The sequence below is a fragment of the Parus major genome, chromosome 28 (genome assembly GCF_001522545.3).
Source record: "Parus major isolate Abel chromosome 28, Parus_major1.1, whole genome shotgun sequence".
NCBI lineage: Eukaryota > Metazoa > Chordata > Aves > Passeriformes > Paridae > Parus > Parus major.
This window is the reverse complement of record NC_031797.1, coordinates 4660216-4671106: the sequence shown is the minus strand read 5'-3', so window position 1 is coordinate 4671106 and position 10891 is coordinate 4660216. Positions and strand designations below refer to the sequence as shown.

Below are 10891 nucleotides of genomic sequence, written 5' to 3'. Positions count from 1 at the left end.
CCTGTCCTTACCTGTGTGTGCACGTGGAGCTCTGGATGGCAGGACAGGCTGGTGCACCATGAGTGCCCCGTGCTGGGATCTGTGTCCTCAGGGATCCCACACACAGGGAAACCCACAGGGAGGGGAAGCTGGTGGCTGGAGACCTTCCCTCGCTTTAGGACACCTGAGCTGGTTGTTACGAAGAAAACTGTGACTGAAATCCCCGCATGCTGTGTCTGTCCTGACGTGAGGCTGGCTGGGCACTGTGCAAGGAGCCCTGCATGGCTTGGAGCCTGCATGCCATCCTGTTCCAAGGCCTGAGATTCAGCCAAGGCCCTGAGGACCTCTGGCATGTGCACCCTTGCAGTAGAGCTTAGTTCCAGCATCTTAGTGGCCATGGTTGCCCCAGCAAGATGGGGAATAAGCTTCCAGCTAGTGATTCCCAAGAGGAGCACAGGTGCCATCTTCAATCTATTCTGTCCTCAGCAGGGGAGTATTAAACCCAAGCAGGAACCCCTGAGGTTGGGTGAGTGTAGAGCTCTGTGTGAGCTGGTGTCTGCTCCAAGAACCGGTGTTGCCCGTGAGGGGTCTGGGAGAGGGTGGGAAAGGATCCACGGGTGGGGAAGAGGAGAAACACTTGGGAGAAAGGGAGGGATAAGAAAAAACAATGCTGTTGTATCAGTGATCTGTCTGAGGAAGGTCTGACAGGAGAAATGAGTAGGGACTAGAGACTCTTGGCACAAGACCTGTTCTGGGCTTCTGCACAGGCAGTGGGGCTCTCGTGCCAGCAGAAAGATGCCTGGGGCTGGACTCAGGTCCTCTTTATTTTCCTGAGTATTTCTTTCCTTCCCTTTTTTCCCTGTCTTACCCTCTCATTCTGAAAAGCTGCTGTGTAGGGCAGATTGCTTCTGCTTCCAGCTCTCCCAGCTCCTCACACAGGGAATTTCACCCTGCTGGTATCTTCTGTCTTTTGTGATTTTGTTTGGATCCTGTTCCCTGCTCTGCTCCTGTGTGTGAGCACCTGCAGCTCTCCCGGGCACAAGGTGAAAGGAGAAGTTCAGACTTCACTGTGATCAGGTCTAGAGAAGTTTGGCTTCAAGGCCAGGTTGGACAGGGCTTGGAGCCACCTGGAACAGTGGAGGATGTCTGAGCCCATGGCAGGGGCAGCACTGGATGGGCTTTAAGGCCCCTTTCCACCCAAAACATTCTGAGATTCCATGATAAATAAGAAGAAGTTGAAAAGAAAGGTTGAAAAGGGTCGGAAGTGTGCAGTGAGGACAGCACATAAAGGCTGAGAACAGCTGAAGTTAGCCCATGTATCAGGTGCAGCTGAAGTGCTGAGCAGCCTGCAGTCCCCAGCAGGCTCACGGGGGACTCCCTGGCCAGGAGAGGGGACGAACACAGCTCTGTGGCTCCAGGGAAGCCCTCCCAGCATTTCTGGGCATTTGTTCTGGAGAGCAGAGCACTCCCTGTGCCACTCCTTGCCCAGGGAGGTGTGAGCACGTGCTGGGAAGGAGCTGCTCTCCCTCCCTGCCCCCGGAGCAGGTGGAAGTGCAGCTGAAGCCTGTGCTAATGATTCCAGATGTTTAGCTGAACGCTTTGCCTTTGATGGAGCAGTTTAAGGAGGATAATAGAGTGGATAACTAGGTTCATCATATTCCAGCAGCACTTTCCTGAGCTGCTGGGATTGGTGCTGTGCCTCCAGCTCCTGCAGCCCTAACCAGACCAATTAGGCACCATTTCAGCATCTGCAGGTTTTTGTAAATGCCTGTTCTTCCTGATTCTCAGCACTTCCCAAGGCTCCTGGGACGCCAGTGGTGACCGAGACGACAGCGACGAGTATCACCATCACCTGGGACTCTGGAAATCCAGACCCCGTGTCCTACTATGTCATTGAGTACAAGTCTAAGAGCCAGGACGGACCCTACCAGATCAAGGAGGACATCACCACCACACGCTACAGCATCGGGGGGCTCAGCCCCAACTCCGAGTACGAGATCTGGGTCTCTGCAGTGAACAGCATCGGGCAGGGCCCGCCCAGTGAGTCGGTGGTCACCCGTACTGGGGAACAAGCTCCCGCCAGTGCCCCCCGCAACGTGCAGGGCCGGATGCTGAGCAGCACCACCATGATCATCCAGTGGGAAGAGCCGGTGGAGCCCAACGGGCAGATCCGAGGGTACCGAGTCTATTACACCATGGAGCCCGACCAGCCCGTCAGCAACTGGCAGAAGCACAACGTGGATGACAGCCTGCTGACCACCGTGGGCAGCCTCCTCGAGGACGAGACCTACACCGTGAGAGTGCTGGCCTTCACCTCCGTGGGGGACGGGCCCCTGTCCGACCCCATCCAGGTTAAGACGCAGCAAGGAGGTGAGCGCCCGCGTGCTGACCTGGGCTGTGGGGAGGAGAGCTGCTGCTTACATTTGGAGATTTAGACGCCGTGTTGGGAAGGATTTCCCCAGAGGGTGGGCAGGCCCTGGCACATGGTCAGCTGTGGCTGCCCTTGGAGTGTCCAAGGCCAGGCTGGACAGGGCTTGGAGCAACCTGGGGTAGTGGAAGGTGTCCCTGCCCGTGGAACTGGATGATCTTTATGGTCTCTTGCAACTCAAAACCATTCCATGTAAAGATGTAAGATGTAAAACTGCCCAGGCAGGGGTGACACTTTAACTCTGCCTGAAGTACCCAGGAACTGCTTTGTCAGAGATGAGTGAGGAATGAGCCTTATGTGCTGAGCTGCAAACACAAGGTGATTTATCATGGGCTGTCACCCAGCACATTTTTGGCATGAGGTATGGGAGGAAACCCCGTGTCCTCAATGGGCTGCTCATGGGCTTCCGACCTCCAGAGTCTTGTAATACTGGGATTGATAGGAAGGGTTGTATTCTGCACTGCTGAGAAAGAGACATATGATCCACTGGGATTCCTCCATCTCCAGCAGCCCTGGATGTGCTGGAGTCCTGCAAGGGGATGGGGCTCCACAGCTTTAGAGGCAGGCCCTGCCCACGCTGCAGTGTGGCATTTTGCTGCTGACGTGCTCTTCCCACACAGGCTTTGAAGAAAACAGGGCAAGAGCCTCCTAATTAGCTAAGTTAATGTGTTTTCTCCTGTTTCTCATCTTGCCTCCTCTGCCCCGTCGGCTCCAGTTCCTGGGCAGCCGATGAACTTCCGAGCAGAGGCCAAGACCGAGACGAGCATTGTGCTGTCGTGGAGCCCCCCACGCCAGGAGATCATAGTGAAGTACGAGCTCCTCTACAAGGAAGGAGACCACAGCAAGGAGGTGAGTCCAGAGTGGAGCAGGGTTGGGGCTGAGGAGCTCCCCGGCCGCGCCGTTCCCTGCGGTGTCGGAGCGAGGGGAGCAGGGCGGGCGTCTCTCTCTGGGCAGGCCTCACCTCTGCTGCCTGTTGTTTGGGTTTATTTTCTCTTCCCCCCTCGCCCATCCCAGGTGCTGAAGAACTTTGAGCCCACGACCTCGTTCACAGTGGAAGGCCTGAAGCCCAACACTGAGTATGTCTTCCGGCTGGCCGCCCGCTCGGCCCTGGGGCTGGGGGCCTTCACCCCGGAGGTCCGAGAGCGCACCTTGCAGTCTAGTAGGTGTCTCTCCTTTCCCACCCTTCTCTGAGGGGACCCCAGTCAGGGAGCCACAGATGGTGGGCACAGGGGTACGGAGCTGGGGGTGGCGTTTCACTCCAGGGAGGGGGGACACCTTTGGGACCTGCTCCTCAGCTGGGACCTGAGCCAGGAGCAGAGCTGGGCTCTGGGACAGGGCAGCGCCGTCCTCTGGGGCTGGGTGGGGGCCGTGGAGCTGAGCATGCACAGGGGATGGCAGCCACAGCCCGTCCCTCACACGGGCAGCGGGAGGCACAGGAGAAGGAAAGTGATTGCTCACAGCCCCAGCCTTCCCCAGCCTTTGGGGAAGAAGTCCCCATGCTCTCTTCCATGAGCACCTCTGCAGCCAAGGGGAGGAAGGCCTGGAGCTCTGGGAATGGTCCCGTTTGGGCTCTGGGAGAGAGGAGCCCTGTGGAGGCTGCGAGGGGGATATTGATGATACCAGGATGGAGTGTGTGCAACCAAAACGAGCTGGTTTTAGTTTAATGGATTGTCTCCCTTCGCTGTTGCCCTGGGGACAATAACCCTGGATGGCAATATTTCAACCTGGGCTTTTCACAGATCTTTGCTTTTAAATGAGGTGTTTTTTCACTGCATGAGTGGCTGTGGCAGCTGTTCTTTGTGTTTTCTGTCTCCTCTCATCTCTACTAAATCACTCCGCTGCAGTTTGGAGTAGCCGGGAGCAGAACTAACTCAGAAGTGGCTCTGGTCACCAGTGTGAGGAGGGAGAGCCCTGCTCCCATCCCTCAGAGTCCCTAACAAGGGGGAGCAGCAGGCTCTCAGCTGGGCTTTTTAATTGTCACATCCTGCTGTCTCTCCCTTTCCCTGTCTCCTTCTCTTTCTGTCCCCTGAGGAGTGGGAAGAAAGGGGAGTCTGTTTCTGCACAGACAGAATTCCTTACTGGGGCTTTCTCAGGCCTCCACTCCATTCAAAGATTTTTTAGCTTTTGTTTCCTTCAAATGTTTTTCCCCTTTTTTCCTTCTTTTCTTTTTCTCCATACTCTCTCTACGTTTCATAGGAAAATCCTTTCCTGACTGCTGCACATCTGCTGGTTCTGATCCCAGTGTGGTACTGTCAGAGGGAGCATCTCTGTGGGGTGGGGGAAATGAACTGAAAGGACCTGAAAAATAAGTGTTAAACTTACACTCTGCTTCTGTTTTCCAAGGGGTTTCTCTCCCTGAGACCTGTGGGGACGGGAGGCAAAGATGGTCTGGGATTTGTGCTTTCTGGTTCAATAACACAAGCTGGAAGAGGGGTGTGGGAGCTGGTGGCAGTAGGGCTTAGTGAAAATTTGTCCCTTAAGGGTGAAGGAAAGGGGATCTGGGAAAAGGGAAGGCTTTGGGGCTTTTTCTAACTTGGCATCTGCCCAGAACACGGACGGGTTTCTCTCTCTGTAGCTCAGCTTTCATAGGGAGACTCTCATTAATTTAATGCTCTTAAGAACATCAGCTGGGAGCTGTCAGTGTCCTGTAACATGGTGAAACATTTTTTCCTGGCTGGCTGTTGGAGGAACGAGTCAATTCTCCCTGGTCCGGGTGACATCCTTCGGCTCACAGACCTTCTGGCTCGGGACAGGCTTTTGTGTCTTCCCTCCTCAGCTCCTTTTCCGTTCAGCTCCTCCTTGGCCCGCTCCATGCCTCTTCTTTCTTCTCTCTTCTGCTCTCTGCTTGCCTGCCTGCATGTCCTGCACCCGTGAGCCAGCTCCCTGCTGTCCCTGTCCCTGCTGGGCGATGTCACACCACGATGGCATCTTGTCTCTGGATTGACAAAGCCTCTCCCTGGTCCTCCTGCCGCTCCTGCTGTCCCCTTCCAGCACCCACCCGCATGTGGCAGCCCCTCCCTGCACCTCCCTGCCAGGGTGGCTCCTCCTGAGCATCATAACCAAAGTAAAATCCATTAAACTAAAGGTAAAGTATCTTTTTCTTCTTGAAGTAGCTGGGTTTTAACTCTTCAAGTACCAGAGACATAGCTTGTAAAACTGACAGACTCTGATGGCTGGGAGAAGCTGGTTTGCCCTTCCTGGTTAGCCATGACCTTCCCAGGCTCCCCTGGCAACTCTCCCACACGGAAATTCCAGAGGGCAAAGCGTGCTCAGCAGGCAGGGGTGGCAGGGTGGGTGCTGTGAGGCTGCATGTGCAGGTGTAGAGGAACAATGGGGCTTCCTCACCCTCTGTTCCTGCCCAAGAAAGGATCCCCCCTCGCATAGCTCCGCTCTCCCTCCTGTCCCCCTCCTCACAGTACATGAAGTGAATGAAATACCCAAAGTCTGTGGTACCTAAAGGGTTAAAAAACATGATATTGTGCAAGGTCAGTAAGGGTCATTCTTGTGGCTTGGACAGTCAACTTTAAAGCATGTAAAAGGTGCAGCTCAGGTGAGTACTGGCTGGTCTCAAGCAGATTCACAAATACAGTCCACCCTGTGGCTGCAGGCTCACCACTCGTGGCTCTGCAGACACTCTCACATGTCCTGGAGCCCTGGGAGGGTGGGGAGGGGTCCCAAAGCGCTGGTGAAAACAGCCAGCAGGCCAAGGCCGTGCTCTCCTGCCTGGGGGCTCCTGCCTGGGCCTGGTTCCCTGCCCAGGGAAGGGCTGAGCTGAGCTGGCAGCCCCGGCGGGGTTGGTGGCACGGGGCTCCTGTCCCCAGCGTCCCCAGGGTCACACAGGTTGGGCTGGATTGTGAAGGAAACAGTGCCATGAGCTCCCAGAGACGTGGCCAGCGTGGCCAGCCAGCAGCCCTGGCTGTTCTCCTCCGCTGCTGCCGTCCAGGGGTGACGGGGAGGGGGCCGGGCAGGACCTGGGCCTTCTCCCCCATCACCCACCCCCACCCCGTCTTTTGGACCACAGAAAGTGCAAAACCATCCCAAAAGGAGGCCTCACCCCAGGGCCTCTCTGTAGGTCCCTGTGCTGGAGCGTAGAGGGTGAGTGAGCGAGCGTGGCAGCGCACACAGTGACCCCAGTGCCAGCTGGAGCTGAGCTCTGCTTCTGGGGCTTTCAGAATGAGGTGCAGGATGAAGGGTAGGTCAGGTCAGACCCTCTCTGCAGTGGGTTTCTCAGCTGTGGTGGCTTTGGCTGGAACTAAGCAGGAAAGGTGGATGTTAGCATGCCCAGCCTCTGCTGAGGACAAAAAAAAGAAGGGAATGACACCATGGCAGCGATGAGAGAGGGCTGAGTCTGTCCCTCCATACCCTGAAACCATCCTTGAGCTGGTTCTGGGACACGGATGAGCAGTGCACCCCTGTCCTGGAGAGGTGGTGCAGCAATCACAGCAGATGGAGAGCCAGAGGGAAGGAGATCTGTCACTGGGAATGTGCTGTCCTGCTCTTGGCAAAAGAGAGCAGATTGGGGTCCCAAATTGCCATTTCTGCAATAGCTGGGGTTCTGCTGGTGAGGGGAGGACTCATCATGAGCAGAGTGGCATTTTAAAAGCCAGTCATGTACAGAAACCCACCAGGAGCTTGGTCTGGCCTTGTAGCTCAGTTCCTCTTGTTCTCTTGTAAGAAAGTCTTATAAGTTAGCAGTTGAAGCGTGGAAGGTAGGTAAACAGACTGGGAATGTTCTGGAAGGAGTCACTTTTTATATCAGTATTATTTTATTATTATGATTTCCTTTCTGGTGTTTTTTTTTGTTTGTTTGTTTCAAATTATTGGCTTGATTTATGTTTTATTTTCCAGTTTGTTCTTTTTGGTTTGGTTCATTTGACATCTTCTGTGTTGTTTTGCGTGGCCAGCCATGGCCAGGGCTTGTCAGCCTCCTCACTGGGAGTGCTGGGGAGAAGGGGGTCATTCTGCCAGGTTAAAGACAGCAGTAATGAATAAAAATGGAAGGAAAACACCCAAAACGTCCTACTGGGCAGGGTGCTCAGACAGCAGTGGAAGGATTATCTCTGCCCTTTTTGAAAAGCCACTTTCTCTGTTTCCTGGAGGCTCCTGGACAGTGTGTGGCTCTCACTTCAGTGCCAGCTGGGCTAAGTGTGACTGGATTTAACAGATTCCTCAAGGCAAACTGGGCCTAAACATCAGGGTTTGACTCAAGGACTGGGAGTAAGAGGTTTGAAAACAATCATTCCTCACTAAAAGAGCTTTTTGTTGATTAAAAAGCATCAGAGGAATGAGAAGCAGTGACCAGCACTGATCTACTGCTTCTTGCAGATGATACTTGGGGGGGCTTGTGAGTTCAGCCCAGTTTCCTGCCCTGTCTGCAGAGAGTTCAGAGCTCTTTATTGCAGTTGGGTGATATTGGATATATTGATTTGCCTTGGGAATGTATCACACTCCCTGGGCTGATCAGTCATTAGTGCCAGGCAGAAGTGGGGTCTAACCCCTGGCAGCGTTCAGGGCCAGGAAGGAGCACCCTGGATGGTGGAAGCTGTTCCTGCCCAGAGCAGGGGATGGAACAAGAGGAGCTTCAAGGGAGAGCTGTGGGTTCCACCTTCCCACCTCCTGGTGACCCTTGGACAGGCGTCTGTGCCTGGGTAGGGCCACAGTTCCCCAGGTTTTCTCCCAGGATGTTTAGAAACACCAGGCAGAGAAGTGCAGTGGGAATTAGACCTGCTGCTGCTTTGGAAAATGCCCTGGATACCTGAACACCTCCCCAAACCCACTGCCTCCCTCCTGCAAGTGTTTTCTCAAAACCCTCCTCTTTAAACACGGCTGCTTGGCAGTGTCCTGGGCATTCCCAGTGTGGGATTTGGCCTCCTCCAGTCTGGGGACAGCTAATCACTTCCATCTGGAGGTACAGACTCTTAAATTTAAGCTTCCTGGCAAAAGATTTCCTTTTCTTACTTAATTTTCACAGATCCCTTCAAAGGAATTCGAGATCCCAGAGACTGAGGTTGGAAAGAAGTGCCTTCCCAGCCAGAGCAGGATTTGCCAGGCTGCTGTAAAACAGGGAGCCAAAGGAAAGGGCTTTTATAGGGTGCAGCTGGGTGCTTAGCTGGTGCCAGCTTAGTGGAAGCAGCAGGAACCCTCTTGGCTGGCCCGCTTGCTGGTTTAGTCTTTTGCTTTACACCATTTCAGTTTTGATGCCCCATTTAATTTCTGTTGGCTTTTTTTTTTTTAAAAAAAATCTCTTCATTTTGGAAAAAAAAAAAAAAAAAGACAACAACAAAAAGCTCTCTTCTCTTTTAATTTTATCTTCCTAAACCAAACTTTCGTACGTTTTATTTTAGATTTTTTTGTTATCATTTTCCTTTTTTTTTTTCTTTTATCTTTCCCATCTTTTGTTTTTTTTCCCCCCTCCCCTCTCCCTTCTTTCCCTTTCCCGCTCCTGAATTTTCCCCCCTCGTAGAACCGTCTGCCCCCCCTCAAGATGTAAAATGTGTCAGCACCCGCTCCACCGCCATTCTGGTAAGTTGGCGGCCGCCTCCGGCCGAGAGCCAGAACGGCGTCCTGGCCGGCTACAGCGTCCACTATCGAGCGCTGGACTCGGAGGACACGGAGCTAAAGGAGGTGAATGATATCCCCCCAACCACCAGTCAGATCCTGCTGGAGGCCCTGGAGAAGTGGACCGAGTACCGCGTCACCGTGGTGGCTCACACCGAGGTGGGGCCGGGCCCGGAGAGCTCGCCGGTCATCGTCCGCACGGATGAAGATGGTGAGGGAGCTTTTTGGGTTCTCCTGGGGGTTCCTGTCCCTGGAGGGGGTTGTTCCCGTGCCGGGAGGACGCAGCCAGGCCCTTCCCGTGGCTCTGGAGTGGTGCCAGGCCAGAGCTGCAGTGGGATCTGAGGTCTGAGCTGTGTGGCATCCTCTGGTGCCACCACCCCGAGCCCTCTGAGCACCGGGGTCTGCAGGGTTCTCCTGCCCTGCCCTAGAGCATTTCCTGGATTTATGGCAGCTTCTTAATAGCTCTGAGTCCTGTCTGCACCACTGCCCCTGAAGAGATGCTCTCACTGAGCCAGGAGCAGCCAAGGCACCAAAACCTTTGCTCTGAGGAAACCTTTGCTGCCAGAACTTGGTTTCCTGGAATCACTGTATATCCTGAGCTGGAAGGGACCCACAAGGATCAGCCAAGTCCAGCTCCTGCTCCTGCATGGGACAGCCCCAAGAATCCCACCCTGTGCCTGAGAGCACGTGTTTTAAAATACTGAAGAGTTCTTCCCACACATTCCTTGTTACAACCTCCTCCTTAAATCAGAGTTTTTGTCAGTCATAGAAAGGAAAACTCTGTTAAAGTTTCAAAAATCCTGAGTGACAGCAGTTCAGAGACTTGAATTTTCCTGGTATTTCTACAGCAAAATAAAACCAGGGAAAAGCATGAATGGGTGCATGAAGGGAGAGGAGCACCCTCACTGTGAGGGTAAGACCTCAAATAATATAACTTAGGTAAATAACATATAGAAGTCCTGAATTTTTCAGGTGTTCTTCATCTGTTCCAAATAAAAAGAATTTTTAAAAAGCATCAGGTTTATCCCCAGTGCCAATCCTGTTTCCCTGAGCCTCTGCCCACATCCAAATGTAACAGAGTACCCTGCTCAGAAAGTGTGATTTCCTGGTAGATGAAGCTGTCATGCCCTATTAGTAATTGTAGCATTTCCAAAGATTCAACCCAAATTCCATCTCTCGTTTCCTGTACTGAGATTCCACAGTGGTTGTAGCCCCCAGGCCCCTGTCCTGCCAGAGAGACGAGGGAACACCGTGGACAAGCCCTCTCCTGATCCTCCCCACCCTGACCTCCCACGGGCAGGACCTGGGCTCTTCTGGCCCCCTGGAAACTGCCTTGCCCTCAGAACGAGACCTGGAGCTCTCATGGTTGCTCCCATTGGAGCAAGCTGGGCACAAGGGAGCCTGTGGAAGGCAGGCAGGGGGTGAGATGGGCTGTTCCCATCCCTGTGTGCAGGCCAGGCGGGTCAGGTCCCACGGAGCTCCCTGGGAGGCCGGTGGCGGGTGCTGGGCGCTCGCTCAGGGCTCACAGCGTGTGTGTCCCAGAGGAGCAGGGCCAGGCTCTGCCCAGAGCCCCGGCTGACGGGAGCCCTCGCTCGTCCCCGCAGTGCCCAGCGCTCCGCCGCGGAAGGTGGAGGTGGAGGTGCTGAACTCGACGGCGATCCAGGTGTTCTGGCGCTCGCCGGTGCCGAGCCGGCAGCACGGCCAGATCCGCGGCTACCAGGTGCACTACGTGCGCATGGAGAACGGCGAGGCCAGGGGGCTGCCCCACATCAAGGACATCATGCTGGCCGACGCCCAGGTGAGGGCTCCTCTGCCCCAGCCCCGCGGCACTGAGGGCTGGGGGCTCGTCCCGGGCAGTGCAGCTCTGCAGAGGGGGCACCTGGGGCGAGCTGTGGCTGTCTGCAGCTCGGCTGTGCCCCCACACAG

General features: G+C 54.6%; 1 protein-coding gene across 13 annotated transcripts in view; it reads left to right on the top strand.

Moving 5' to 3' along the window:
• The window catches only part of PTPRS (protein tyrosine phosphatase receptor type S), a 90398-nt gene that overhangs the window by 47192 nt on the left and 32315 nt on the right, over positions 1-10891 (top strand). For 8 of the 13 annotated variants that reach the window (XM_015651590.2, XM_015651588.2, XM_015651585.2 and 5 more), the window contains 5 exons: positions 1768-2349; positions 3123-3256; positions 3422-3566; positions 8871-9176; positions 10570-10763. In XM_015651590.2, coding sequence (XP_015507076.1) covers positions 1768-2349; positions 3123-3256; positions 3422-3566; positions 8871-9176; positions 10570-10763 — 1361 coding nt within the window. The remainder of the gene's footprint in view (positions 1-1767; positions 2350-3122; positions 3257-3421; positions 3567-8870; positions 9177-10569; positions 10764-10891) is intronic. The other 5 variants (XM_015651593.1, XM_015651592.1, XM_015651597.3 and 2 more) reach the window with 1 other exon arrangement.